Source organism: Choloepus didactylus, chromosome 20, assembly GCF_015220235.1.
Source record: "Choloepus didactylus isolate mChoDid1 chromosome 20, mChoDid1.pri, whole genome shotgun sequence".
Lineage (NCBI taxonomy): Eukaryota > Metazoa > Chordata > Mammalia > Pilosa > Megalonychidae > Choloepus > Choloepus didactylus.
Window position 1 is genome coordinate 15826039 of NC_051326.1, and position 25686 is coordinate 15851724.

Below are 25686 nucleotides of genomic sequence, written 5' to 3' on the forward strand. Positions count from 1 at the left end.
TGTCTGGAGGTTTTAGGGGACAAACTGTTTCCTTGCTTTTTCTAGCTTCTGGGGGCCACTTACAGTCCTCAGCTGGTGACCCCTTCCTTACATCACTCCAACCTCTTGCTTCCATCCTTCCTTCTCCTTTTCTTCCATAGTCAGATCTCCTTCTGCCTCCCTCTTACAGGAACACCTGTGCTTACATTTTGGGCCCATTCTGACAATCCAGGATAATCTGCCCATTTTAAGATCCTTAATTTAATCATCTCAGCACAGTTCTTTTTGCCAGATAAGATAACATTAAACTGGGTAACTTTGGGGACCAATATTCAGCCTAAGGCATCTTCTGAGATTCTCTTTCTTCCATGGAGTCAAACAAACCCTTCTCTCTTCAGCCTATGTACTTTATACAGACTTCTGTAGTTGCACTTGGTAAGTATTGTACCTTTCTTTGTTTACACAGATGTCTTCCCAAATAAATATGAGCTCCTTGGGGACTGGAACTTTGTCTTATTCATTTGTTACCCTACTGCCCAGCATAGTGCCTGGCATATAGTCCACACTAAATCAATATTTCTTTTATTAAATTGAATTTTATTCTTTGACTCAGGCTTGGCAGTACAACTATGGGCTTTAGAACATGCAGTCTTGGATTCCTTGTACTTAAAGGGACCTTCAAAGGCCTTTCCTTAAAGTCTGAATCTTTTTTCTTTTTTCAGGAAACAATTTTAAATTTAGGAAAGTTGTCTTTACAACTACAACAAAGGTAAATTAAGTATATGAAAACAAACTGAAAAGGTTTTCATTACAGTTTTTAACCCATAAAGGGCTGTGGAGTGACCTGATAATTATTTTAAACTCCCAACCTCCCTGTGAAATAAGATTGATATTATCTCTATTCCAATAAAACCTAGAGCCAGGTCAATAGTAAATGAAGTTAATTTGAACATAATTGTGCAAATAAAATAAACTCAGGGGAATTCTTAATTTAGATGGACTCTGTTTTTTATTCCCAGTGCTCCTATTAAGTTATTATATTTACTTAGAATTTGACTCAATTTCTTATGACAGGACTTTGAGATATACAGCTAAATAAATTATGCGCCCATTTAAAATAACTTTAAAAATGAGGCTCAGAGGCCCAAGGTATAAGGCAATGCCCCGAGGGGTCATTCCTAGACAGGGTAAAGTGTGGGTTGGGGTGAAGCTTCCCACCCTCCAGCCTAATGACAAGCAGGCTGTCTGCACCAGAACCACCTGGGAGGACCATTAGACACACAGAGGCCCTCCGCCACCCCCCAGAGATTCCGATTCAGTTGGTCCAGAGAGGGGCCTGGGAATCTATGTTTTCAAGCACCTCAATTCAGAATTTCAAGGGATCTAGGCTTCTTTTAGTTTGAGAAATATACAGAAATACGAACGCCAGCTTGAGATAAAAGTGCATTTTTGTTCCTTTGAATATGTCTTCATATTGAAAGGAGGATCTTTTGGAAGAAAGGGTCCACAAGACATCCCTAGAGGAATGGTCATATTGGAGGGTGTGGATAGTGAATTTCACATCGAGGAAGGAAAGGTTAGGGCAGAAACCCAACAGGTTTTCCAATTGCCCTGATCTGTGGAAACCAAGCCCTTGAAAGATTCTGGACAGTTTTACTGAGTTATAATTAACATTTTTATTGAGGTTTATGTTACTTGTAGGGGTAGAATTCAATGATTTTTAATACATTTATAGAGTTGTGCAGTGGGTCACCACAATCCAAGCTATAGCTTGGGGTCTGCAGGTCATTTGGGAAGCTTAGAATTAGGACAAATAGAAATCGGTAGACTCAAAGTATTGCCTTTCTTTTTTCTACAATCATTTAACAAATTGCTTTTTTTAAAATAATTATTTTTTAATAGAAAATATATACATATGACCCAAAGTTCAAAAGACGTAAATGGGCATATAAGAAGTCTCCCTCACACCCTGCCACCTAGCCATCTAGCTTCCATTTCCAATAAATTGGTTCTTGAGGTAGATTTCTGACCTCTTTGGAAACCTTCAGGCAAATTTGAGTTTGAGATGGCAATGGAACATCCAATATTATCTAGCTCTTATCTCTTACAAGATCCAGGATAATAAATACTGAAAATAACCTCCAATGCCCTCTGGTAGGTATTAATAAACATTGATAATGTTAAAAAATTAAAGTAGTGCTATATATGTACTGCCAAGGAAAAAAGTAAAAACAGTAAATTGAAAAAAATTATGTAGTATAAAATTGGTTTTACTTCAAAATTATATGCTCATAGAAAAAGAAACATGGAGAAATATACCTCCAAGTCTTAATTGTTTCAGGGAAGTGGGATTACAAAAGATTTTCACTTTCTTTGGTAACTGCTAATTCATAGTATTCATAGGATTGTGGTGAGGCTTAAATGAGTTAATATCTGTTGTAAGGCAATGACAACAGTGCCTGACACAGAAGCTACTGTATAAGTATTAGGTATTGTTTCTGTGCTAAATATTGTGAAATATTTTGATTTTTTACAGTAAGCATATATTTACTATTTTTATAAGCAGGAAAATTAATGGGGTAATAAAAATGCAGGCAGTTGGTAGCAAGTATTTGAACATTTTAAACACAAATGGGAGGTTAAAAATGAGAGCTGGAAGATGCCAAAACCTCTTCTGTGCATAACTGAAAGAAGGACGTAGTTGAAAGGGAAAGGTTAATAATGCTAAGGTCCCAGGCAGAAAAAAATGGGAAAATACGATGATAGCATCAACTGGTATTTCGTGAATGCTTGCCACTGGCCAGGTACGCACAGCTTTATAGCCCAGAAGAGGGTAACCTGGAAAGAAGGAGCCCCTTTTCCTTTGAGATTAGAACAACGAATCCTAAGGCAACTACCTAAAATTGTATGCTAAATTTGATGGGCAAATGCATTGTTTTAGTTCTAAGGAAGGCTCATAAATTTCATCAAGATTGCTAAAAATGGTACTTGAGCCCTCTTTCAAAGGTAAAAGAATCAAGGAATGGATGAAAGGTATTAAAAATAAATATTTTGAGGTGAATAAAAAATGAGGGCTTCTGCCAGATACCGTTTTTTTCTCTTAAAGGAGTAGGTTTAGATTCCCTTTTAAGGACAGTGAAATTCGGTGATTATGACATTCCCAAGTTCCAATGATTGCTTCTTCTTCCCCCCTCATAAAACATGTCTAATGGCAGAGTGATCTTCCATCCTTCAGGCTCCACCTTTTAATTTCCGTAGATCAATGGGCTCACCTCGAATCTATCATTCATTCTTCCCACCTCCTCCCAGCCAATCGATTTTTCTTTTCCAGTTGCCTTTTCAAGGAAGTCTTCTTGGATGACCTTACTGTTTCAGACTCTAGACTTAGCCCCTATCAAATTAACTTTGGGTAGTTTTGTGCCTCTGATCCGTTTTTGGCATTTGTCAACTGGCGATATAATGAATAATTTCAGTGACATGAGGATCAAATGAGATAATATCGTGAAAATCTCTTGCAAAGTTTTGGCAAATATTAGGGCTATGCAATCACAAAACGTAATTATCAATTTTCAATGTGACTGCGATGTGATTTTTTAAAAGCTTTCTGAAGAACTCGTCCTGGGGACGGTCTCTTCCCCAAATAATGAAGCTGGGTGACCGCTCCTCTCGGACTGAGGCCACGTCTTTCGCTCCTTTTGTCTTTCGGTCGGATTGGGAGTGTCATGGCGACTTCAAGAAGGGAGGCAAGGCCTCCGACCAGCAGAAGTATCAGGTGCACCTGGACTGAGCGGGGGAGTGGACAGCGAGACGTGCCCAGGTTGGGACCGTAAAGGCCGAACCCTGGGTCCGGGCCTCACCGGCTCAAGGGGAGCAGACGCCGCCGGAGACAATCCCGCAGCCGCGCAGTCTCCCGCGGCGCCGCCCACCCTCGCCGCCTCGGCCAATGGAAACCTAACGGTGCTGTGGCACCGCCCCTCTGTTGGTCAGGACGCCGCGAGGGCGGGGCCCGCAGTTCGGTTGCGCGGCGGAGCGCAGCTGTGAGGGAGTCGTTGTGATCCGGGGCCCCGGAACCCGAGCTGCAGCGCAGGCCGAGGGGCGCCGAGTCGGGAGGTGAGCGCCCAGGACGGCGAACGGGTGGGGTGCGGGGCGGGTGGGAGGCCGGCGAGCGCACAGCAGGGTCGGCTTCCGAGGCCCGGGACAGCTGGAGCCCGCAGGCCGGTGTCCGGAGGCGGGCCTGCTTACTGTGGAGCCCGGGCCGGTCCGCCTGGGCCCCAGCCTCCCTTCCCGGCCCTCCCCGGCTCCCCGGGAGCGGCGGCGGCGGCGGCGGCGGGGGCCTAGAATTCTGCCGGCGCGGGCCAGGAGGGCTCCGGCGTTCGCTCGGAACTCGGGCTGCCGAGGGGCGGGGTGGGAGCGGCGGGGGCGCGGGGGCGGGGCCTCCGCCCTGCGGGCGCCGCGGGCCGGGCGGGCGCTGAGCTGGCCGCGGGGCGCTGTCGGGGCCCCACCGGGCGGGCGCTGCTTCCGCGACGCCGGGCTTGCAGACCTGTTGGAGTGTGAAATGCAAAGGGCATTCTTCCCCCGCGCTTGCCGAATTTCTGACTGGACAGACCTGCGGCTCTGGAGGCCCTCTGCGGTCCGCTCTGCGTGAGCACTGCCGAAAGGCCTGTGGCCTGCGAGCCGTTGCTGGGGGGGCTGAAATGCAGAGGGGCTGCGCTCCAACCAGGGAATGTCTCCGAGAAAAACTTTGCCCAGAAGTGAACATGCTCTGGCTCCCGGGGTGGCTAGCTTGGCGGGGAGGTTCCCTTTAGGGGCATAAATTGAGCAGCTTATTAGAGTGCCCACTTCTGGCCAAACATCACATGTGGGCTTTTCCATCTGCGACCGCTTTTAAAGCTCTCGGCGACCGTGAGGCAAAATTCCCGGTGTTGCAAAGGTTTCTTTGTCGGTAGGTGAAGTTGTGGGCGCCGCCCTCATTTTGCCAGCTGAGAGGAGTTTGGGGAGGGAGGGACAAACACATTCCAAGGGCGTCTCTGTGACTGATGAAGGCTTGCTTCTCTTGTGCCCTGCTGTGTATTAGTTATTTGTCTGTGGCCTGCGTCCAGAAGTTTCTTTAGAGCCCATTGGCTACAGGCTTCCTGTATTTGAATCCCATTGATATATCTTACTGTAGTCCCACTGGAAATGTTACTTAGCTTTTCTAGAGTCTATAGATGCATTCAGTGAACATAGCTTCTCTAGGAAGTAACTCATATAAACTTTTATTCATTGTCTTAGCTCCTTTTCAAGGGGAGAAGGAAAATGATATCTAACTTGCAATTTCTGGTAGACACACACTAAGGCATGCATTTAGTAGCTTTCCTGCCTGACTGAAATCTCTCTAGGATAGGCAAGGACCTAGAAAATAACACGGGGAAAGAGTATATCTTGGCAGGTTTTCTCGGTAGTACCTTGTTGCTCCTTGTATTTACTAGTGTCATCTAATTAATATCTCCTGACTTGGGTTGAATATAGTGTGGGTTGGAGATAGTGGTGGGCAGAAATGGACATCCAAGAGTTCTAAAAAGAAATTTGGGCTTTTCAAAAGATCAGTGTTGATTTTGGAGGCTTCTGGCGTTCTGAACCGACTCAGAGGAGGAACTTTGCTTTCTAGAATATCACTTTCATACTGGAGAGTGTAGCCACACACAGGTTCCAACTTCTTCACAGCCTTTGTTCTTAGAGATATGGAATATATTCAATGGTTGTTTTGACTCTCTGGACGAGTTGGAGACATTTAGCTTTTGAAAATTCTTTTTCTTCAAGTACCTGTGTCCCTGAAAAAAATGTTATATTGTATAGTAACTTTCCTTACAAAGGATATCTTGAGTTATTTGTACTTGAAAGAGAAATACCTATGTCGGAGGTATTCCATTCCAGAGAACTGAAACGTGGGAGTCTTTGAGCCGTGTGAATCAAATGAAAGCCAGAAGCTTAAAGTCTTAGATCAGCCTTGAATGTGTGGCTCCATGATTATGGGGATCTCATTTAATATGTTCCCTACTGTATCTTGAGCACCTAACCTAGTGCTTCACCCAAAGTAAGTGCTTAATAAACATTTGTTGAATGAATGAATGAAAAAAAAATGTTGCTAACCAATACCCATCTGCCCACACACATCACAGGGAAGGTGAGGTCACCAGGGATGAGGTCACTAACCACTGCCAGTCACCTGGCCCAAGGGTAGCTTCACCATGGATTGGCAAGCTTGTTATGTGTGTAGGAGGGATTGATAGTAAATGCCAGGGTTAGTTCTAGCTGGATAGATTAGCTAAGGGTACTACCGGTCTAGCCTTAAGGTTGGCTGAGTGGAACATTTTAGAGTCTGGAGTGAACTGTTTCAAATGTGCCCATGTAGCTTATTTCTTGAGCACAGGGCAAATAGAGGCAGGAGAGGATTGAGAGTTGTTGGAGAGTGTGTGCTGACAAGGGTAGGGTCCTCTGTTTTGGTGTTCACTTGGACCTTACCAAACACTGTCATAAACCTTGTGTTTGCCACTCATGCATGGGTTGTGTTCAACTAGGATAACTCCCCTTCTCTAATTTAAAGTAGGAGAGTAATGTTTGAACGTTGAGACAGGACTAATTCTGATCTTGAATTGATTTAAAGGAAACAAGGAAGGTATGTGTTTTTTCCTTGGAACACCTCGTTGAAATTATTAGGATGAAGTCTTCAGATTTACCCTGACCCTTTCTGCCTTCTTCCTCCATGTTTGCCCCAGCTAGGCCTGAGCGTTGGTTCCAGCATGTCGGAGGGGGAGTCCCAGACAGTACTCAGCAGTGGCTCAGACCCAAAGGTAGAATCCTCATCGTCAGCTCCCGGACTGACATCAGTGTCACCTCCTGTGACCTCCACGACCTCAGCTGCTTCCCCAGAGGAGGAAGAAGAAAGTGAAGATGAGTCTGAGATCTTGGAAGAGTCACCTTGTGGGCGCTGGCAGAAGAGGCGAGAAGAGGTACAGTGGTGGGAGTGTCAATCTTGGGAACTGAATTCTAAGAGAGGAGATTGTGTGTGTGTGTGTGTGTTTGGCACAAAAGGCATATGGGCAAAAGTCTCAAATGGGCAGACTAAACTTCAGCAGGTTGGGGGCTGGTAGAAGATGATCACATGGATTGAATCAGGGAGTTTTGAGTTAACTTTAATTCCCTTTCATTTGAATTTCTTCTCAGGTGAATCAGCGGAATGTACCAGGTATTGACAGTGCATACCTGGCCATGGATACAGAGGAGGGTGTAGAGGTGGTGTGGAATGAGGTACAGTTCTCTGAACGCAAGAACTACAAGCTACAGGAGGTAAGTAATGGTGAAAGGATGGGCCCTGCTTGTTAAAGTGGAATTGATACTGGAAAGCTGACTGGGGAAAGTGTGTTGGGGTTAGATAATTACTGGGGAGGGACAGAGAATAGGATGTAATGGGCTTTTCAGGATTATTACAGTGATTTCCGAACCCTATAATCAGACTGTCTCCCTTACTCCCAGGAAAAAGTCCGTGCTGTGTTTGATAATCTGATTCAGTTGGAACATCTCAACATTGTTAAGTTTCACAAGTATTGGGCTGACATTAAAGAGAACAAGGCCAGGGTAAGAACTCTTTCCTGGTATTTCCTGAGCTTAGTGGAATGAGAATATCTACATTTATTGTTTCTTTTACATTTATAGATTAAAACAAGGTAGTTTTGAAACAGAACTGAAATTAGCTGCTGTGGAGATGAGAGTAGGGCTTTGACTACCACCTGTGCCTTTTGTCTGGGTTTAGACAAGGCTTTTGGCTCCCCATAGCTCTTGGTGCTCAGTAGTCTTTCATTGTCCTATTAAATCCAAGATAATGATGCTAAAAACAAAAACTTTGAAATTTAATATTTATATCTAGTGTTGACATCACCGGATAAGGGACTGTTTCCACTCTAAGGCCTTATTTGTGTGCTTTGCCTCCCTAGGTCATTTTTATCACAGAATATATGTCATCTGGGAGCCTTAAGCAATTTCTGAAGAAAACCAAAAAGAACCACAAGACTATGAATGAAAAGGTATGGAGAGAGAGCCAAGTGTTTGGCTTGTTTGAGGGTTTAAAGAAAGTTTGTGTTACCAATGAAGCCGATTAGGAAGGGATGAGGAAAATGGTGGAGTTAAGAGAGTGGCTTATCTCTGACTGACCCTTGGGCCAAACTCTTCCAGGCTTGGAAGCGCTGGTGCACACAAATCCTCTCTGCCCTCAGGTGAGTAATACCTGGTTAGTTTCTTATTGAGTTTCTCCAAACAGTTTTCAGGGTACCACTCTGCTGTTCTTTTCTGCCTTTCCCAACACTTTTTTTTTTTTTTTTTTTTTGAGTAATAGAGTGTCCAGATTAGGCCTGTGTGGGTCTTTTTAAGGGTTTTCTAATGCCCTAACCATGACAGTCTCTCCTACCTCTTTCTCCCAGTGCTTGCCCACCTTTTTCAATCATCGGGATAATAGAGATTCAGAGTGTGGGGATTATCTTTGTGGGGACCAGCAGGAGGCCTGGCCCTCCCTCTCTTAACCCTTGGGTTCCCCCACCCTTAATTTCCCAGTGGCCCCTCTAACAGCCCAGTGCCCCCACAGCTACCTGCACTCCTGTGACCCCCCCATCATCCATGGGAACCTGACCTGTGACACCATCTTCATCCAGCACAACGGACTCATCAAGATTGGCTCTGGTGAGGGGAGGGAGTGGTTCTGGGCCGGGGAGCCTTGGGAATTTGGGAACCTTAGGGGTAAGATGAAAGGAATGAGGAGGTTGCAGAGTAAAATTCTGAGGTGGTGCTAAGAGAAAGGACCTTGCTAGGGGTAAGTCCTAGAGGCCAGGCAGTTAGTGGAGAGGGAGTGGGAATAATCCTGTACCCTTTTGGAGGAAGATAGGACAATATAGAGACAGTGGTAGGAGGTTGGGAAAGGGAAAGACAATGGTTGTGAGGTCTGATTTGAGTTCCTGGGGCCAGACCCTACCAACGGAGGTTCCAGGCTGTGCCTGCTATGAGTGCTTTCATTTGGTGTGTATCTGTGTGCAGTGTTCAGCATTCCTGTGTGCAGTGTTTGTGTGTTGTTTGTGTGTCCATTTGTCTGGGGATTGGCTGCTCCATCGCTCACAACTTTTCTCTGTTTTCCTCCCTCCCGCTTACGGGCTGCTCTGTTCCCAACAGTCTTTCATAGGATTTTTGCTAATGGTGAGAGCTCTCTCTGCCCCACTTGGGGCTCTGTTTGTGCTCCCTCTGCTCCCCTTTGCGGCTGCCCAGTGCATGCAGTCGTGGGAAGAGCAGGACCTGTTTCCCTGCCTCCCCTGCCTAATTATGCCTGCCTAGCTTCTGCCCTTCCAGCCATCCACCTGCTTGCCCCTCCACAACCTGTTTGTTTCCTGTGGATTCTTTCTGGCTGGCCACGTCCCTCCTGGACTTGTATTCCCCCCTCACCATCAGGCTGGTTCCCCAAATCATACTGTGCTCCCAGACTCCCTGTGACTTGTAGTCATTGTTTATGACCCGAGTGAGTCCAAATTGGGCCCGGCCCTGGTTCCTCATTCCGCCCTGTGGCAGGCAGTGTTGAGGAATAAGAGTATAGAGCAGGGTTCTAAAAAGTTTTGGTGCATTAAAGGTGAAACTGATTCAAGGTATTGGCTCAGTCTGGAGCTGTTTTTGAGTTTCTCTCAGCCAGTGTGGATAAGGAGGAGGAAAGAAGGAAGCCATCTACTTTGTTGTGGTTTAATATTCTTATCCTTCTTAATCCAACTTCCCAAGGTCTCTGCCCCAGAATAGGAAGGGCTGCTTATGTTTTTACATTATTTGCAGGGTGGACAGAAGAACTAAAACCAGATATTTTAACATGATCAGGGATTGGATGTACCTGGGCTTTGGGGAAGGTGAACAGGCAACAAGTGGAAGTTTTTCTTGAGCCTCTGCTGCTCCTTGCCCAGTGCCAACCCCCCACGTACCTGTTCATTTAGGATGGCGCCTACCATGCTACTGAGTTAAGGACCTTAGATGAGAAGCAGCAGGCCTGAGAAAGGGGAGGTAGATGGTATTCCTGTTTGGTCTGTAGGTCAGGATGGAGACAAGGGGATAGATCTTGCCTGTTGAGGGTAAGAAGGGAGACTGCAGAAGAGAGTTTGACCCTTGGGGCCCTCTCTCTGGAGTGAGACTGTGCTTCATTAATGGTGGTCAGATTGTGGGTATCTCCCCTACTCCCAGTGGCTCCTGACACTATCAACAACCATGTGAAGACTTGTCGGGAAGAGCAGAAGAATCTACACTTCTTTGCACCAGAGTATGGAGGTGAGACATCTCAAGTCCTCTGCCCTGTCCCCATTCCCAGTTTCTCCACCTTATAACCTGAGGCGTAAAGGGTGACATAACTCAAATTTCTCGTCCTCTACTAGCAAAGATTTTCTTTTTTTTTTTTTTTCATTTCTGCCCTCCTGCTCCTAGTCCCCTTATTCAAGAAAAGCCTTCTCTGTTTTCCCCAGAAGTCACTAATGTGACAACGGCAGTGGACATCTACTCTTTTGGCATGTGTGCACTGGAGGTGAGGAGACCAGAAGGGAGGGAAAAGGTCAGATTAGAAGATGGGGTTGGGAAATGGAAGGAGGACAAGGAAGCTGCTGGTCTTGAGGGAGTGAATGTGGGATCACTGAGGTTCTTAGGCTTCTATCTTCATTTTTATTTCTGCTCACTATAGATGGCAGTGCTGGAGATTCAGGGCAATGGAGAATCCTCGTATGTGCCACAGGAAGCCATCAGCAGTGCCATCCAGCTTCTAGAAGACCCATTGCAGAGGGTGAGGGTCTTCAGGATCACTCTCTTGTTAGCTTTCAAATTTCTTGAGGTTTTACTTATAAGAGCAAGTGAGCAAACTGATGCATGTATCTGCAAGGGCTTTGAAAACTCTAAGGTACTGTGTGAAAGAAAGGCTAGATTGAAGCAGATAAAATTTCCCTGTTTCCCTAGGTGGTGCCTACCATGTTTTTTGTGCACATGTGCACACATACACACACAGGTAGAGGGATAAGATGGGTATTGTTGGAGTCATGGGTTGTGTGTTAATTAGTGTGTTAATTAATGGAGGTAATTTGTTTGATGGTACCCCAGACAATTGGTATGTACTTTCAGATAATATCTTGATTTTTTTTTTTTTAACAAATCAATCAGTTTGAATTAATCAAATCACTCATCTGGGACTTTGTTTTTATACAGTTTTAGTTAGGGGAGGTGCCCTGAAATAATGAACTGAGATTTAAAGGATGTAAGGGTTGTGAATCAGTAGGTAGATTAGAGTAAGTCAGTAGAGGCTGACAGGAAAGTACAGTCAAGAAGGAGAGTTTGTAATTCATTGGTTAGTGTAATAGAGAGCAGGAGAAGAAGGAAGAGAAATGGGAAGGCTTGAGGATAGTGTGGTATAAGATTCTACTTCAGCATTAGGGTGGGGTGTTGTGACCCTGTTGACATCCAAGACAGAAAGGAGGAAAGCAGGCAAATGGTCACAGACCCCCAAGGGGTAGAATGGGAGAGTTTAGAAGAAGCATGAGGGAATCCAGTGGATTCAATAAATGATTAAGTGATGAAAGGAAATTGTGGTGCTAGGCTTGAGGAGTAAAAAGATGGTGAATATTACCACACTAGGTAAATTCAGGGAGAGAGATGCTAAATTTGGCGAGGATTGGAGAGGAAGGTAGGCAATGAGTGAGCTAATAAACAGTAAAGCACAGAGGTAGAAAATAGGTTTGAATAGTAAAGAAAGCAAGCTTTTGGTTGGAGAGTAGAAAAATAATTTAAATCAGATAGTGAATGAAATCTTTCACATGTACTGTGCCTTAGAGTTTTCGAAGCCCTTGCAGATACATGCATTAGTTTGTTCACTCGGTGAGCTCTGAATGCCTAGGATGGTCACAGCTTGGTGCTGAGGATGATGAGAGACCTGAAGAGGTAGGAGAGGAAACATGAGGGAGTGCTTATGCATGCCTGCTCCAATTCCTGCTTCCCTTTTCTAGGAGTTCATTCAAAAGTGCCTACAGTCTGAGCCTGCTCGCAGACCAACAGCCAGAGAACTTCTGTTTCACCCGGCACTGTTTGAGGTGCCTTCCCTCAAACTCCTTGCTGCCCACTGCATTGTGGGACACCAACGTGAGTCCCCTTGGCCCTGCTAGGAATTTTCTTCCTTGGAGTCTTGTAACAATCACCAGCATGTTCTCTTTCCCCTTCTACTTGCAAAGGGAGTCTTTACCCCACAGGACCCCTTTGCCTTCTATGACATTAAGGGATCTTAATCTGACTGTCCCTCTGTGACATCCTTCTCCATCTCATCCTCCAGACATGATTCCAGAGAACGCTCTGGAGGAGATCACCAAAAATATGGACACCAGTGCTGTACTGGCTGAAATCCCAGCAGGACCAGGACGAGAACCAGTTCAGACTTTGTGAGTGAACTAACTGAAAGGATCTGAGAGGGACAGATCGGTCAGTCCCATCTGGAAGTTCTGTAAAGTGTCTTTTCTCTGACCATGGTTGAATCTGCTATTTTGCTTGTTTCCTTCCTTCCACTTTCTCTTCTCCTCTAGGTACTCTCAGTCACCAGCTCTGGAATTGGATAAGTTCCTTGAAGATGTCAGGTGAGAAAAGAGTAAGAAGATAGGCTTCCTTGAGGAAGGAAGGGTGGGTGTGCTGAGGCATTTGCAGAACCCACATGCCCCGTCTTCATCTCCCTTCAGAAATGGTATCTACCCCCTGACGGCCTTTGGGCTGCCTCGCCGCCAGCAGCCACAGCAAGAGGAGGTGACGTCACCTGTGGTGCCTCCCTCCGTCAAGACTCCAACGCCCGAACCTGCCGAGGTGGAAACCCGCAAGGTGGGAGGCTGGGGGGGCTGAGGTCATGGTGTGAGGGAGGAGGGAGGACACCTCCAGTGAGACTGTCCTTTCAGGGAAGGCATGTATTTCTCCTGGCACCCGTGCCCTGAGGGCAGGATCTCCTTTAGTGCTGGTCTCTGTCCTCTCTCCTTAGGTGGTGCTGATGCAGTGCAACATTGAGTCGGTGGAGGAGGGAGTCAAACACCATGTAAGGCTCGGGGCCAGGACTGCCTAGGGCTGGGTGGCCAGAGGGTGGGAAGATGAGCTTCATTTTCTGTCGTATCCCCCAGCTGACACTTCTGCTGAAGCTGGAGGACAAACTGAACCGGCACCTGAGCTGTGACTTGATGCCAAGTGAGTCTGTCCTTTCGCTCTGAGGATGGAGAGTCCAGGAGCCTATCTCTGAGGGACGTGTTCAGGGGTGGGGAAGGTGACAAGGCAGTAGCACATGGACTCACAAAGAATGGATATCCTAGTCCCTAAAAATGGCAGGTGGATCTGACGGTTTTTCCAGATAGGGTAACCCGACTAAGCTATTTTAAGGGCTCTGTGTGCCTCCCTGCCATCCTGTCCTCACCATGTCTCTCTCGCTGTCAGACGAGAACATCCCGGAGTTGGCAGCTGAGCTGGTGCAGCTGGGCTTCATTAGTGAGGTGAGCTTCCTGCCTCGACCGCCCCGGCCTCTCCGAGCCTTCTCTTCTCGGAGCCCGGGTCTCACTGAGCTCTTCTCCCCCAGGCTGACCAGAGCCGACTGACTTCCCTGCTGGAGGAGACCCTGAACAAGTTCAATTTTGCCAGGAACAGCACCCTCAACTCAGCCGCTGTCACTGTCTCTTCCTAGAGCCTACCGGGCCGAGCCCCCATCTGAGCTGTGGCTGTCACTAGACGCGAAGGCCCTCCTGTCCCGACCTCCCGCCCCCCCCCCCCCGACCCCCAGTCAGTATTACCCTGCGAAGCCCATTCCTCTTCTCTTATTCAGGAGGGCTCAGGGGGCTCCTTGGTCCCAGGTATCCTCCTACCCCTGCCCTTATCTTCCTCCCCTCTGCACTTTGTTTACTTGTTTTGCACAGACGCGGGCCTGGGCCTTCTCAGCAGCCGGCCTCCAGCTGGGGTCTGGGGACCGATCCGCCGCCCCCGCCGGCCTGTGTGGAAAGGAGGCGCAGGGCCCTGGGGAGCCGAGTCCTACAGCCCGCGGGGCGGACCGGGCGGGAGAGAAGGGTGGTGCTGTGGTGGTGGCCCGGGGGGGCCATTCGATTCGCCTCAGTTGCTGCTGTAATAAAAGTCTACTTTTTGCTAAGCGTGTTGTGCGTGTGTGTGCGCGCGTCTCTCCCTCTAGGGGGCGCGGGGGCGGCCCCGCAGGTAGTCGGCGGCGCGGGGCGGGCGGCGCGGGGCGGGGCCCAGGTGTGGTTGCCGGCGGCGGCGCCGAGGGACGCGATGGGCTGCGGCCGCCTCTGCAGATTCGGTAACTTCCGGGCCCTCCAGACTCGCCTCCCGGAGACCCCCCCTCCCCCGAGCGCGGCCCACGGTTCCCTGGGGGCGGCCATTCCCTGCGCGCGGGCCCCGCACCCTCCCGCTCCCCGGCTCAGGCCCGCCTCGCCCGGGTGCTTTGCAGACGCGCCCCGCGGGCCCCGGCGGCTGATGCGCACGGGCCTGGCGCTCATCCTGGTGGGCCACGTGAACCTGCTGCTGGGGGCTGTGCTGCACGGCACCGTCCTGCGGCACGTGGCCAACCCCCGCGGCGCCGTCACGCCAGAGTACACCACAGCCAATGTCATCTCCGTGGGCTCGGGGCTGCTGGTGAGCAGCGAGCGCGGCGCGCGGCGCGCGGGCGGGCGGGCGGCGGGGCTGTGCCCGGAGGAGCGCCGCTCAGCTCCTGGGCGTCTTCCGCAGAGCGTTGCCGTGGGACTTGTGGCCCTTCTGGCGTCCAGGAATCTTCTTCGCCCACGACTGGTGAGAGAGGCCTTCTGGAGCGTGTCCCGCGGAAGCTGGAGTCGGGGAGTGGGGGCTTGACCCTGCGCGATCTTTTAAGTGGGAGGAGTCTCCAAGAGAGAAAACTCACCCTGCCCTTCTGCCCTGCCAGCACTGGGCCCTGCTGGCACTCGCAGGGGTGAACTTGCTCTTGTCAGCTGCCTGCTCCTTGGGCCTCCTCCTTGCCGTGACCCTGACCGTGGCTAATGGTGGCCGCCGTCTCATTGCTGACTGCCACCCGGGACTGCTGGATCCTTTGGTACCGCTGGACCAGGGGCCTGGACATGTTGACTGCCCTTTTGACCCCACAAGAATTTATGTGAGCACGTTCTTTTCTTGTCCCTTTTGCAGTCCACAAAGCATGGGTCCTCCTGCCCCGGCCCTGCCTCCCCTTAGTCCCCATCCTTCACCCTTGCCTCTTAGGATACAGCCTTGGCTCTTTGGATCCCTTCTTTGGTCATGTCTGCAGTGGAGGCAGCTCTGTCTGGTTACTGCTGTGTGGCTGCACTCACTCTATGTGGAGTCGGGCCCTGCAGGAAGGAAGGGCTACAGGGACAGGTAGGGACGATAAACAGGAGGGGTCCTAGCTGCTCTAGCTGAGAAACTTAGGAGGAGAGCTGCTGAAACAGTTCAGGTTGGCTGCAGTGAAAAGGTTCTGGGGGCCTAACTCCATCCTTTTCTGCAGCTGGAGGAACTGACAGAGTTTGAACTGCCTAGATGTAAAAGGCAGGAAAATGAGCACCTGCTGGATCAAATTCCAGAAACCCAGGCCTCACAGAAGAGTTGGGCTTAGGACAGGTAATGGACCATGAGGGCTGTGGCCTGAGGGATGGGGTAGGGAGTGGGGCAGGGAACTACTCTTAGAACTGCATTTAGTTCTTTGCTATGCTGCTTCTGACCCCGGCCTCTCCCCTCCTTCAAGCAGGTGCTGTTCCAGAGTCTCAGTTCATAAGCGTTTTCCTTTAAACAAGGGGAATATAAACAGTTGTAATAAAGGAACTTCTCTCTCCTTCCATTTGCTCAGGATTCCTTTTTGGGGGACAAGGGCATGGGCTGGTGTTGGGGTTATCTTGATTAAAGAATACAGTGTTCTCAGTTCTTTACAATACTTTATTGAGGGAGTGGCCCAAACTCTTCCCTCGGCTCCACTGGTTACTGGAAGGAAAAGCTGGTGCTGGGTAGCCCTCCACACCACTGACTGATGAATTTCAGCACATCCTGGCACACAGGGCTGTGGGAGGTCTGTGAGCAAACAAAGAACAGGAGAGGAACTTGGTGCTGAGGAAAACATTCCTGACATAAAGAAAATCAGCTCCATCCCAGGATCATGGAGAGCAGGGTTCAGGGTCCTCACCTGCCTTCTTGGCAGCCCCACCCCCTTCTAGTGGTCTTTTTTCTCAGTGCTGCTCCCTTGCCCTCGTCCTTCAAGTCTCCCTCTCTAACCTTGATGGCCATAAGGAACTTATTCCAGTTGTCCTTGTTAGCTGCCTTTCCTGGTCTCTTAAATTCAATTTTGTTCCTCAGAATGGGGTATCCTGTGGGGGAAGAAAAAGAAACTGGATTTGAGAGAAATTGAGCAACCTGGGAGTAGAAAGTAGGATGCTTGTCTTCTGCACCCTTTACTGAATCACAGTAAAGTTTCTTGATCCTTCCATCCACCACAGGCTGTCAGTTCTATACCTGTAATGAGGCAGGGTAGCGCCCGAACCCCAGTGCTTGCTGCCACCAGTGAGGCCTCGTAGGCACCACGCTCATCCCGAGGCAGAACCTGCTCCAGCCGCTGGTCCATGGAGACTGTGAGCACCCAGTCTCGAACCTCTTCTCTCTGAGCCTCCTGGGAAGGAGAAAGCGAGCAGCTTCACGCGGAGAAGGGCAGGGCTAGGAGGGGTGAGTTCTAGGTTTGCTAAGCCCTCATCGTGTACACCAGCTTTCAGCCATATATGATCTTTCTTGAACTGGGGGGGTCACAGCACAGCCTTATCTTTTTACTCTGCTTCGACTTCCACTGAGAAACTAGTGAGGGCTGAGAAGCTTCCAAAGATGGCAGCACAAAGGGTTGGGATGACCAGCTAAATTGTCCTCCTTTCCCAGTGCACTCACGTGCTGGCGAGGCATTCCCATTCTCCAACACGGTGCCCTTACCGGTATGTGCTGTTTGGCTGGGAGAGGCACCTCGAAGGGAATGTCCGTGTCCTGAAAGTCAGAGTGGTCAAGGGCATCCAGAGTCCCTTCTTCGATAGCCTGTGGCAGAGTGGGCAGCCATGAGTCAGGCACAGCTTGTGACAAGCAAAACCTCCCAACCTCTGGGCACAGCTTCCCCAACTCACATCAGTCAGATCTAAAAAGCGATTGAGGAAGATGAATGCCATGTTCTCCCAGCCAACTGCCTGTGGCAGAGAAAAGATGCGAGTGGGAGTGAGCAGCTGGGCTTGGCTGCAGGGGGAAGAACCCAGGAAGATAAGAGAACTCTATCCTTCATGGCATCAGCCCCACACTCAGCTTTGCTCTCCCTGAGCAGACAGAATTTCTCTACCTTCCAACTTTTAATTTCCTGGTCTTCTCTGCCCCACCCCTCCTTGTTCCAGCTCACCTTGGCAGCAATGCCTGCTTCATAGAAGGCCTTGTCTGCAGGTAGCAGCTGGGTGTGACGCAAGAGGGAAACGGAAAGCCTGGCAGCTACAGTTTCCTACGGATTAAAGTTCAAACATGATCCTGGTGCTGTGGTGATTAAGCTACCACACCAATGAGCTCTGTTTGTTAGGAGCTGATAACTAAGGCAGCCACTGAACTAAAAAACAATGGAATCTCAAGCTTCTCTAGGCCTTAATTTTTTTCACCTGTACAAGAGAAGTGAGCCGAGATAAGGTTCTTTCCAGGTCTAGAGTTCTGTCAGTACTCTCAAAAGGAAGCCAAAGGTGTGTGTACATTCTGAGAGGTGAATGCAGAAATCATGGCATTTGAATATTTAAACACCATGAGGCTGAGGTTGTGTGGGCACAGAGCCCTAAGAAGGTCAGAACAGTACAGGAAAAAAAGCATTGTGGTGAAGGTTAAAGATTTATTTAGATAGAAGAGAAGCTAAGGGAGAAGTGAGGAGGCTGCAGAGGCCAAGCTTGAGAACTCAGAATTTGAATTTGCACAAAGTCAAAATCATCTGAAGATGGGTCTGGTGCCTGCAGGCCTCCCCCCAGGTCTCACCAGCTGTTTGACGCTCTGGGCTGCAGAGCGAGTTGCGTAGTAGTGAGCAATCAGCAGCATCGTCTCGAACTCCTCGTGGGATGGAGAGTCAGCCTCACTGGACTTCACCAGGTTTTCACACTAGAGACAGAGCAGGGGTCAGAGGGCTCAGGGCCACAGAGTGGTCAGCTGATGGCCACGTGGACAGAGGAAGGGGACGCACACTAGAGCATAAGGGTGTATGTGCCTGAAAGGAGACGGGGACGGGGTAGGTCGGGGCCGCTTCTGCTGTCGACCCGACCTCCTCACCAGGTTGAAGAGGACATCCCGGAGGTCGGCCCAGCCGTGATAGGCCTCGGCACTGTTGGTCCCAGGGGCGCTCACCACATCCATGAAGATCCTCTTGTAGATGTTGAAGTTCTGGAGGCCAAAGGGGAAAGGAGGTCTGAGTGTGAAGGAGACAACTAGAAGAGAAAAGTCAGTGGAAGTGGGCCAAAGAGCGGAGAGACAGGGCTGTAAATGTGTGTGCTTGGGGGAGCCAGGCAATGACAAGGGAGAAAGTATTGATTATCTTCAAGGAAGAGAAGAGGAGAAGGAAAAAGCCACTTCCCATCAGTTGGTGTTCTGTGCCTGCAGGCACACGTGTGAACTGAGTGCACAGTGGCTAATACTCAAGAGCTGAGTTGTGTTGATTCTCTGGGGGGAGTTAATAAGGCCCTGGAGGTACGTGCAGGATTCATCTCTGAATCTGTTCTCCGCCTATTAGCTAAGAGCACAGGGAGCTCCTTGGGTGTTTCTTCCAAAAGGCTATCCTCAAGAGGGCTGAGCATCTCAGAAGAGGCTGTGCAGGGACTCTGGGCAGGCTGTCCTCTAATTAAAGAATCCTTTGAGAATTCAGTTCCTGAGGGGTGGGTGGTTCGAGAGGGGCAGGGAAGGCGGTACCTGTGGGTTAGCAGGGGCTCCGTGTTGCACGTAGAGAGCAAGTGCCTGGGCATAGCCACCCTCCCGGATCAGGTGAGTCGCGTACAAGGCCACATATTTGTGCAGAATCTTGTAGTTCTGTCCCGAGATGGAGGAACAGCATGGGGAGGCTGGGATCAGTAAGACCAGGCAGTGAGGGTAGGGAGGAACCTGAGGCCATGGATTTGTCTAGGGTGTACACAAGCCAGGCCCAGCTAGGCCTCTGACCCCAGTTTCAGAGTGTGAAGACCGAGTTCTCTGCTGCCGAGTAGGGAAGCTTTGGGCTTTGGGGCATGTGGGGAGTCAAGGGAAAATGTAAAGAAAAGCTGGGAATGGGAAGAAGAAACAGCAGTACCTGCTTGGTAGCTGTTTCTATGCACTTGTCCCACTGGCCCTGCTCCACATACAGGTCCAAAGCAGCCATGACATCCACACCCACCAGCTGTGAGTTGGTGGAAAACAGAGTTACGGGAGGGGAGAGATGGCAAAAGGGGGAGCGTGGGGGAGAATATCTTCAGCCTCTCCCTGCTTTCTGCCTCTGGTTAACTCTGCAAGTCTCACCGAGTCCACTTTGCCCTGGTTCTTGAGGAACTCTTTATAATGCTGGTCCACATAGACTTCATACCTGTGACAATACAGAGATCTCTAACTTCCTGGCCTGGGAATGCCACACCCTCTCCCTAACAGCCTTCTCCCAGCCTTTAAAGAAAAGGCAGAAGTGAGAGGGGGTCACGGAGCGTACCGGGGATCTAACTCCTTGGCCACACGCTTGGCCTTGTTCCACTCCTCACCGTCAATGAAAGCATCGATTGCTTCCTTGACAAGGTCCAGGTTCAGATAGAGCTCTGCAGCCTGCACAGTGGGCAAATGGAGATTGGAGACCTCTTTCCCCTCCACTCCCCAGTGCTGGGAACTCTCCCCTCTGCTTCCCGGGGACTGCATGCCAAGCCCCCAAGAGGCCCACTTCATCCACCTTCCTGGGTCTGGGCATCACATTCCACTCATGTATATGGAATGTATTTCTTTTTGGTTCTGGCCCTCTACTTACTGCGCTGTGCTTTCCAATTCCAATTAGCTGGGGTCCTACAGCCCGGACTACTTCCAGACTGCGTTGGGGAGGCAGAAACTTGATGGAGAGTTCAGCTGCCTGAGGGGTTAAACAAAAGATGGAAATGGGCAGGAGGAATACAGCTGGGGCTCTCAGCCTGATCAGCTGGCTCCATTTCAGTTGTTAACTTTCTCCCTGCACTCCCCTTACCCTCTGCCCACCTGAGCCAAGCTTTCCTCATGGTCTGTCAGCTCCTCTGAATGACTGTCAGTGGGTCTATCTGTTCCTTTCAGGTTGTCCTAACTTGTTCAGACATTCTCTCTGTGTGGCGTCTGGTTTTGCCCACCTTTGACAAACTGGTTTCTCAAGTTCTCTTTGTCACCAGTAGAATCTTGGTACCATAGTCTAGAGAAAGAATTCCTAGAACAGGAGTCCTGGGCATTGTGCAACTATTTGTGTTGGGATTTCCTGAGCCTCGGTTTCTTTTTTTTTTTTTTAACTTTATCAAAAAATTAAAACAGACAAATCACCAACAATAAAAAAACAAAACAAATGATTAAGAAAAACAAATAACCTAAGATAACTACTTTGCTTCCAACATGTTCCTACCATACCCCCCCCCCAAGAAAATTAATAAACCGTATCCAAACCAAGGAATAAGAAAAACAAACAATCTACTGCACCTCAGTTTCTTCATTCATAAAAGTAGTGGTCTACTTGAAAATTTAGAAGTACATGTGGCTTACATTGTGGCTTGCATTATATTTCTATTGGACAGTACTGGTCTACATGATGTTGGAAATACCTTCCAACTCTTAAAAACTCAGTGATTCTTCGAGAGTTCCATACGCTCACTCTATTTCCACTGTGAGACTAACACCTTTCCTGGACTTTAATTTCCACATGATCCAATTTCTCTTTGGTCTGTGCTACCTGCCCCCTTCCCCAGTCTTCCTGCCACCCTTTTTTTTTTGCCTCTCTTCCTCTTCCTGCCAAAGCTGTTGAAGCTTAACATGCCCCCATCTAGGAAGCCATCCTGGGACTATTCGGAAGAGGGCACAGCCATGCTCAGGCCCCAGGAAACAATGCTCCAGTGTAAGCTGCAGCAGATGCTTAGGCAGCCCTTGCCGGCTGAAGTCTCATAACCAGTCACCGGCCCCTCTGCTCCCTTCCCACCAGTGGGTGCTACTCAGTACAAGGCCTCATGAACTTACGGGAAGTTTTGCAGGGGCACCGCACCATTTTATGTGGAGGGTCGGTCCACCTCACCCCCATCAAAATTCCTAATACCATACTTTACTGACTCTTAAGACACACCATTTTAACTATACAGGCATCCCAATTTCAGAGATATTAAAATGTGATTACATGTGTGTCTTAGAATTGATGAAACAGATTGGCAGGGATTCATCTGCTGGAGGCTTCTTTCAGGAGCTGCTGGATAGAGGAGCCCATGTTCTTTCTTCACGGCCTCTGTCCAGCCCCTGCTCCTGGGTCTGAAATTGCCCTTCCAGCTTCCTTGCAAAGCCTTCCTGACCCCTGCAGCCCATAGAGATCTCACCCTTGTCTGAACTCTACTTTTAATCACACACTTAAGAATTCACTCAGATATGATATTAACTAAGTCGTGTCAACTTCCCCAACGTCTGGCTGTCAGGGCTCTGCCTCGCCTTGCTTTCACAGTCTCCACAGGTTCTGGCTCTAGCATCTAGCAGATACTTAATAGATACCTGCTAAGAAAGTGGGAACTAAAAGACCCAGGAGAATAAAAGATGAATGCTTGAGAAGTAAAGCCGGATGAAGCTTGGGGAAAAGGAAGGCCAGGAAGGGCCCAGGCGCCCTCACCTTCATCCAGCACTTCTCCACGAGGCTGCTGCTTCCTAAGTCATGCACTTTGAGGTAGCAGTCGACTGCACGGCTGTACTCTCCAGCCTGCTCCCACTGTCGCGCTTGCTCCACTAGTCCCTCCATGCCCCTGTGGAGCAGACAGCACTGGTGACCAGGAATGAGGAGGGCCCGAGCAGCCTACCTGCGCACACCTCACTGCCCACCCAGCCCCGCCCCTGTCGCCTGGCGTCATACCTGGCCCCCTTCTTGGTAGCCTCCCGCTCATACTCTTCCTGCAGAGCCTCCAGCTGGCCAGGCACATAGTCCTTGCAGATCCGCAGAGCATCACTCCATAATCCGGCTTCCTGCTCAGATTTCCAGTTATCAGGAAGGCAGAGGCAGGTCTGACAGCTTCTCACTTCCACACGGGTACTCTGTCCCACTCGGACCTTTCTTCTTTCTCTTGTCTTGCCTTCCTCCTCCCCAGCGCTAAGCTCCTGGCTCTTTCTTAGTCCCAGGGTCAGCATGGCTCCCTGTGGGCTCTCACACCCTCACCCTGCCCTCGTGGCCCTGAGCAGAGTGCCTCACCTTATAAAAATTGAGAGCTAGGCCTGGTCTCTGGGCCCGAAGCAGCAGCCCTTCTGCTTTCTGAAAGTCCTTCTCCTCCAAAGCCCCCCGGGCCTGCCCCACGAGCACCTCGGCGACGCTGTCAGGGTCATGGGCCTCAGCCACACGCTGAGCTGCCTCCCAATCCTGGTTATGGACAAACCTGCCCCCGGATGGGTACACAGGAGAGGCTGAGTAGAGGATTGAGGCCTCAAACAGTGGGAGACAAATAGCTATGTCACTGAGGGGTTTCAGATTTATTGTTACAAGGTTTGGAGGGAGGTGAAGATGTCAATGGAAGACCCTAGGGTAATGAATGGGAGGTCGGGATAAGGAATTTATGGGACAACTTACATGAGGACTGCTTCCTTGGGTTTACCAGCTCTGATGAATTCAGCCTCAGCCTCCTCAAATTTACCCTATAGGGAGAGAAAGGCAGCCATTCATGACAGGGAGGAGACTTGGCATTAGAGGTAGCCAGGAGACAAGAGGTGCGAACACCTGGCGTCGGCAGGCTAGTGGAGGGACTAGGAGGGCTCTGCGGTCAGGGTCAAGGCAATGGGGAGGGATCACTTCTTTACCTCATCCTCCAGGTACATGGCATATCTGAGATGAATCTCAGGGGTTTTGTGCTTGAGGGCCAGCCTTGAGAGTTCAAAAGCAAATTCAAAGGAGCTGAAATGGAAGGCGCAGATAAGATTTTCCTATTCAATGCTTCCTCTTGTAAAAGGAGAAGAGAAAAAGAGGGTCAGAGAAAACAGAAAGGGTAAGAACTGAGGGGAGAAAAAGGGACAAATGACAAAAGTCACCAGAGGGGAAGTGAGAGAGGGACAGAGGGATATAAAGGAAGACAGGCAGGCGGCCCACTGCCGAGGATCAGGAGATGCCTGGAAAAGCTTGGGACTCCCTGTGAGACCAGCTGACTGCAAAGTAGGATGGGCCTGAGGGGGTAGTGAGGAGGGAGCGGACACGGTGAGAGGGGCTCCTGATGCTCCCCTCGCCTCCTCCTGAGCCACATCCGCATTAGTAGAAAGGCAGCTGCTCAGAGGACAAGCAGGATGGCCTCCACAATCTGACCTGATGCAATGTTGCTACTACTGGCCTCTGAAATATTTGCTTAAGGAAAGCTCAGTATGCATTTAACAGAATCACCCTTCCATTGCCCAGTTGTAGCTTACTGGTTTAGTGCCATGCTAGCTTTAAAAGCTGTTCTCCCTCCAGCCTGTTCCTTAGGCCAGCCAAAGATTAACCAATGTCTGAGTCCCCAGGGAACACAAGCAAAGTTACTATTTTATTCTTGCCCCTCTATCATGTCCTCCCAAGGAGCTCTTCTGACCATATGTCCTCACTCTTGTCTTGGCTTTTGGAAATGTTTTTCAGTTAGCTATCTGTTTTCTTTCTCTACACAGGGCTCTGGCTGGGACGGGGCTGGTGGAAAGAAGCCTCAGGGCCTCACCAGTTGTCGGCAGCATGGTCAATAGCAGCTTCCAGGAGTCCCAGCTTGTTGAGCAGCCTAACGGCAGCCTCTCCGCCCAGGCTCTTTGCCCACAGATAGGCCACGTGTTTGTGAGCATTTGCTCCTCCGTAGGCCTTGGCCACCTGTAAAGCAAAGCCACTCAGTATCCTCTGAAGCAGGGGCACACAGCCACTCCCTTCTCATCTCTGGCTTTCTGACCCAAGCCTTGACAAGGATCAGGTACCTGTTCTAAACCAAGAGTGAGTGGGGTGAGTTTCAGGGTCTCTTAACCTGCTAAAGGTCCAAGGATAGGTTTCAGAGAGTTCACAAACCCTTAAAATTGTATGTTCAATTCTGTGTATATAGGTGTGGATTTTTTTTTTGGCAAAAGAGACTCCGGTTTTCATTCCTTTTTTTTTTTCATGGCTCATTTAGAATCAGACAGGCACTTGAAAGTGGGAAATGGGGACAGGTGTAACCCCATTTCCTTACCCAGTAGCCTGGACTCCTTACCCGGTAGGCCTCTTCCCAAAGCCCACTGGACCGGTACATGTTCACTGTCGCCTTCCATTCCTGGGCCTCGAGATAGTGATACTCGGCCTCCTGCAGTCGGCCTTCAGCCTCCAGCTCCTGGGGAAAGGTGAATCAGGATGGAGAGTGGGTGAGCTGCAGCCTGGCTGGGGAAGGGATACGCAGGGACAGAAGGCCTCACTTTGCCCAGATGCAGGTGTGTGTCGCTGAGCAGATCTGGGTGATGCTTTCCGACCAGGCGGATCATGTCGTCATATAACTTGTGCTTTTTGAACATGGTGATAGCAAGGTCAGGCTCTTCTACTGTCACATATAGCCTGGGGATGGGAGATACACCCAGGGCCTCCTAGACCCAGATCCCTGCTGCCAGAGTCATCCAAAGAGACCCTGTTGCTGCCCATCCCCAGTCCCCATCCCTCATTTCTTCCCTGAAGCCAAGTCTCCCTCCCCACTTCCTCTCAGGCCACAGCTCACCTTTCGGCCTCACAGTACTTGCCCTGCTTCTCCATCTCCTGTGCCTGGGTGATGTACAACACTGACACGTCTTCTGGTCTCATGCACTTCATTGCCAGCTGTGGGACACACAGGGCCAGGGTGGCCTCAGGGGCCAGTCCCCATGGGAAGAGGAGGGACATGCAGAGCAGCCAGGCAAGCGGGACTTCAAGGGACTTTCCCAACAACCACAGGAGTTTGGTCACAGCCCCAGGACTAGTCAGTTTCAGGGAATTCCAAGTCCACAGAGGGCATAATAAGAACTGCATTGTGCTAGGGCAGGAGGGTTGGAGACGCCCTGTGCCGGGGGGTCTGCTCCCATTTCCGTACTCTGCCCGCACCCACTGGGCTCTGGGGTGTATGAGCAGGGACAGGGTTATCACTGTGACCAGAGCTCCAGGAAGGGGATTCCAATTCTCCTGCTCCTAGGGTAACTCCTCCCTTCAGAATCACAGGTTCAGGAACAAGGGCCTCTCTTCATTCCTTCCTCACCCTGTGGCTGGGGATCACAGTTACCTGGACTGCATTCTGGCATTCTTTCTCAGCTCTCAGGGCACCCAGTGAAATAGGGAGATCAGAGACCCAGGAATGTTGCAACACAACCACAAAGGTAGGGCTCTCTCATCAGTGCCTCAGCTCCATCCTCTACCTTGTGGGCTTGTTCCCAGCGGCCAGCCTGTGTGTACATGTCTATAGCATCTTTTGTCCGGTCTCCCTTAGTGTAGAGCTCCTCAGCAATCTGGAGTTAATGAGAGGTAGA

The 25686-nt window shown here is 49.7% G+C and overlaps 3 protein-coding genes across 11 annotated transcripts in view; 2 read left to right on the plus strand and 1 right to left on the minus strand.

Annotated features, from left to right (window-relative positions):
* Nucleotides 1–3978: 3978 nt before the first annotated feature.
* NRBP1 (nuclear receptor binding protein 1) lies at nucleotides 3979–14158 on the plus strand. Of its 4 annotated transcripts, none has more exons than XM_037813201.1 (18): nucleotides 3979–4089; nucleotides 6739–6968; nucleotides 7183–7305; nucleotides 7492–7593; nucleotides 7950–8039; nucleotides 8188–8228; nucleotides 8594–8688; nucleotides 10213–10296; nucleotides 10488–10546; nucleotides 10700–10798; nucleotides 12009–12141; nucleotides 12329–12434; nucleotides 12576–12626; nucleotides 12726–12861; nucleotides 13016–13069; nucleotides 13152–13215; nucleotides 13459–13514; nucleotides 13598–13702. In XM_037813201.1, exons 2-18 carry the CDS (start codon nucleotides 6759–6761, stop codon nucleotides 13700–13702), a joined length of 1608 nt encoding a protein of 535 aa, XP_037669129.1. In that variant the 5' UTR covers nucleotides 3979–4089; nucleotides 6739–6758. The 4 variants fall into 4 exon arrangements, with proteins under 4 accessions (XP_037669129.1, XP_037669128.1, XP_037669127.1 ...); XM_037813200.1 differs by having other exon boundaries at nucleotides 3980–4089; nucleotides 6735–6968; XM_037813199.1 differs by lacking the exon at nucleotides 3979–4089 and having other exon boundaries at nucleotides 6759–6968; nucleotides 13598–14158.
* A 94-nt stretch (nucleotides 14159–14252) lies between these two features.
* On the plus strand, nucleotides 14253–15839 carry KRTCAP3 (keratinocyte associated protein 3). Of its 2 annotated transcripts, none has more exons than XM_037813203.1 (7): nucleotides 14253–14323; nucleotides 14474–14658; nucleotides 14752–14811; nucleotides 14942–15148; nucleotides 15253–15387; nucleotides 15515–15627; nucleotides 15755–15839. In XM_037813203.1, exons 1-6 carry the CDS (start codon nucleotides 14296–14298, stop codon nucleotides 15620–15622), a joined length of 723 nt encoding a protein of 240 aa, XP_037669131.1. In that variant the 5' UTR covers nucleotides 14253–14295; the 3' UTR covers nucleotides 15623–15627; nucleotides 15755–15839. The 2 variants fall into 2 exon arrangements, with proteins under 2 accessions (XP_037669131.1, XP_037669132.1); XM_037813204.1 differs by having other exon boundaries at nucleotides 15752–15825.
* An 82-nt stretch (nucleotides 15840–15921) lies between these two features.
* The window catches only part of IFT172 (intraflagellar transport 172), a 38633-nt gene continuing 28868 nt past the window's right edge, over nucleotides 15922–25686 (minus strand). For 2 of the 5 annotated variants that reach the window (XM_037813038.1, XM_037813037.1), the window contains exons 26-48: nucleotides 25576–25665; nucleotides 24909–25006; nucleotides 24616–24751; nucleotides 24417–24533; nucleotides 23904–24046; nucleotides 23029–23122; nucleotides 22802–22866; nucleotides 22430–22610; nucleotides 22097–22206; nucleotides 21860–21989; nucleotides 20015–20113; nucleotides 19709–19818; nucleotides 19528–19591; nucleotides 19322–19408; nucleotides 18949–19065; nucleotides 18316–18426; nucleotides 18028–18147; nucleotides 17420–17515; nucleotides 17157–17216; nucleotides 16972–17070; nucleotides 16510–16663; nucleotides 16273–16364; nucleotides 15922–16071 (exon numbers count right to left, since the gene is read on the minus strand). In XM_037813038.1, the coding sequence (XP_037668966.1) occupies nucleotides 15982–16071; nucleotides 16273–16364; nucleotides 16510–16663; nucleotides 16972–17070; nucleotides 17157–17216; nucleotides 17420–17515; nucleotides 18028–18147; nucleotides 18316–18426; nucleotides 18949–19065; nucleotides 19322–19408; nucleotides 19528–19591; nucleotides 19709–19818; nucleotides 20015–20113; nucleotides 21860–21989; nucleotides 22097–22206; nucleotides 22430–22610; nucleotides 22802–22866; nucleotides 23029–23122; nucleotides 23904–24046; nucleotides 24417–24533; nucleotides 24616–24751; nucleotides 24909–25006; nucleotides 25576–25665 (2463 nt within the window). In that variant the 3' untranslated portion in view covers nucleotides 15922–15981. Of the gene's footprint in view, nucleotides 16072–16272; nucleotides 16365–16509; nucleotides 16664–16971; nucleotides 17071–17156; nucleotides 17217–17419; nucleotides 17516–18027; nucleotides 18148–18307; nucleotides 18427–18948; nucleotides 19098–19321; nucleotides 19409–19527; nucleotides 19592–19708; nucleotides 19819–20014; nucleotides 20114–21859; nucleotides 21990–22096; nucleotides 22207–22429; nucleotides 22611–22801; nucleotides 22867–23028; nucleotides 23123–23903; nucleotides 24047–24416; nucleotides 24534–24615; nucleotides 24752–24908; nucleotides 25007–25575; nucleotides 25666–25686 lie in introns of those variants that run through there. The other 3 variants (XM_037813039.1, XR_005213340.1, XR_005213341.1) reach the window with 3 other exon arrangements.

Excerpts from the sequence above, each read along its gene's own strand:
- KRTCAP3 (XM_037813203.1), top strand. The coding sequence starts at position 14,296 with ATGGGCTGCGGCCGCCTCTGCAGATTCG. Across the intron at positions 14,324-14,473 it reads CGGCCGCCTCTGCAGATTCG|ACGCGCCCCGCGGGCCCCGG; the intron begins GTAACTTCCGGG and ends GGTGCTTTGCAG. Across the intron at positions 14,659-14,751 it reads CCGTGGGCTCGGGGCTGCTG|AGCGTTGCCGTGGGACTTGT; the intron begins GTGAGCAGCGAG and ends CGTCTTCCGCAG.
- NRBP1 (XM_037813201.1), top strand. The coding sequence starts at position 6,759 with ATGTCGGAGGGGGAGTCCCAGACAGTACTCAGCAGTGGCTCAGACCCA. Across the intron at positions 10,297-10,487 it reads CTTTGCACCAGAGTATGGAG|AAGTCACTAATGTGACAACG; the intron begins GTGAGACATCTC and ends TGTTTTCCCCAG. Across the intron at positions 10,547-10,699 it reads TTGGCATGTGTGCACTGGAG|ATGGCAGTGCTGGAGATTCA; the intron begins GTGAGGAGACCA and ends TGCTCACTATAG.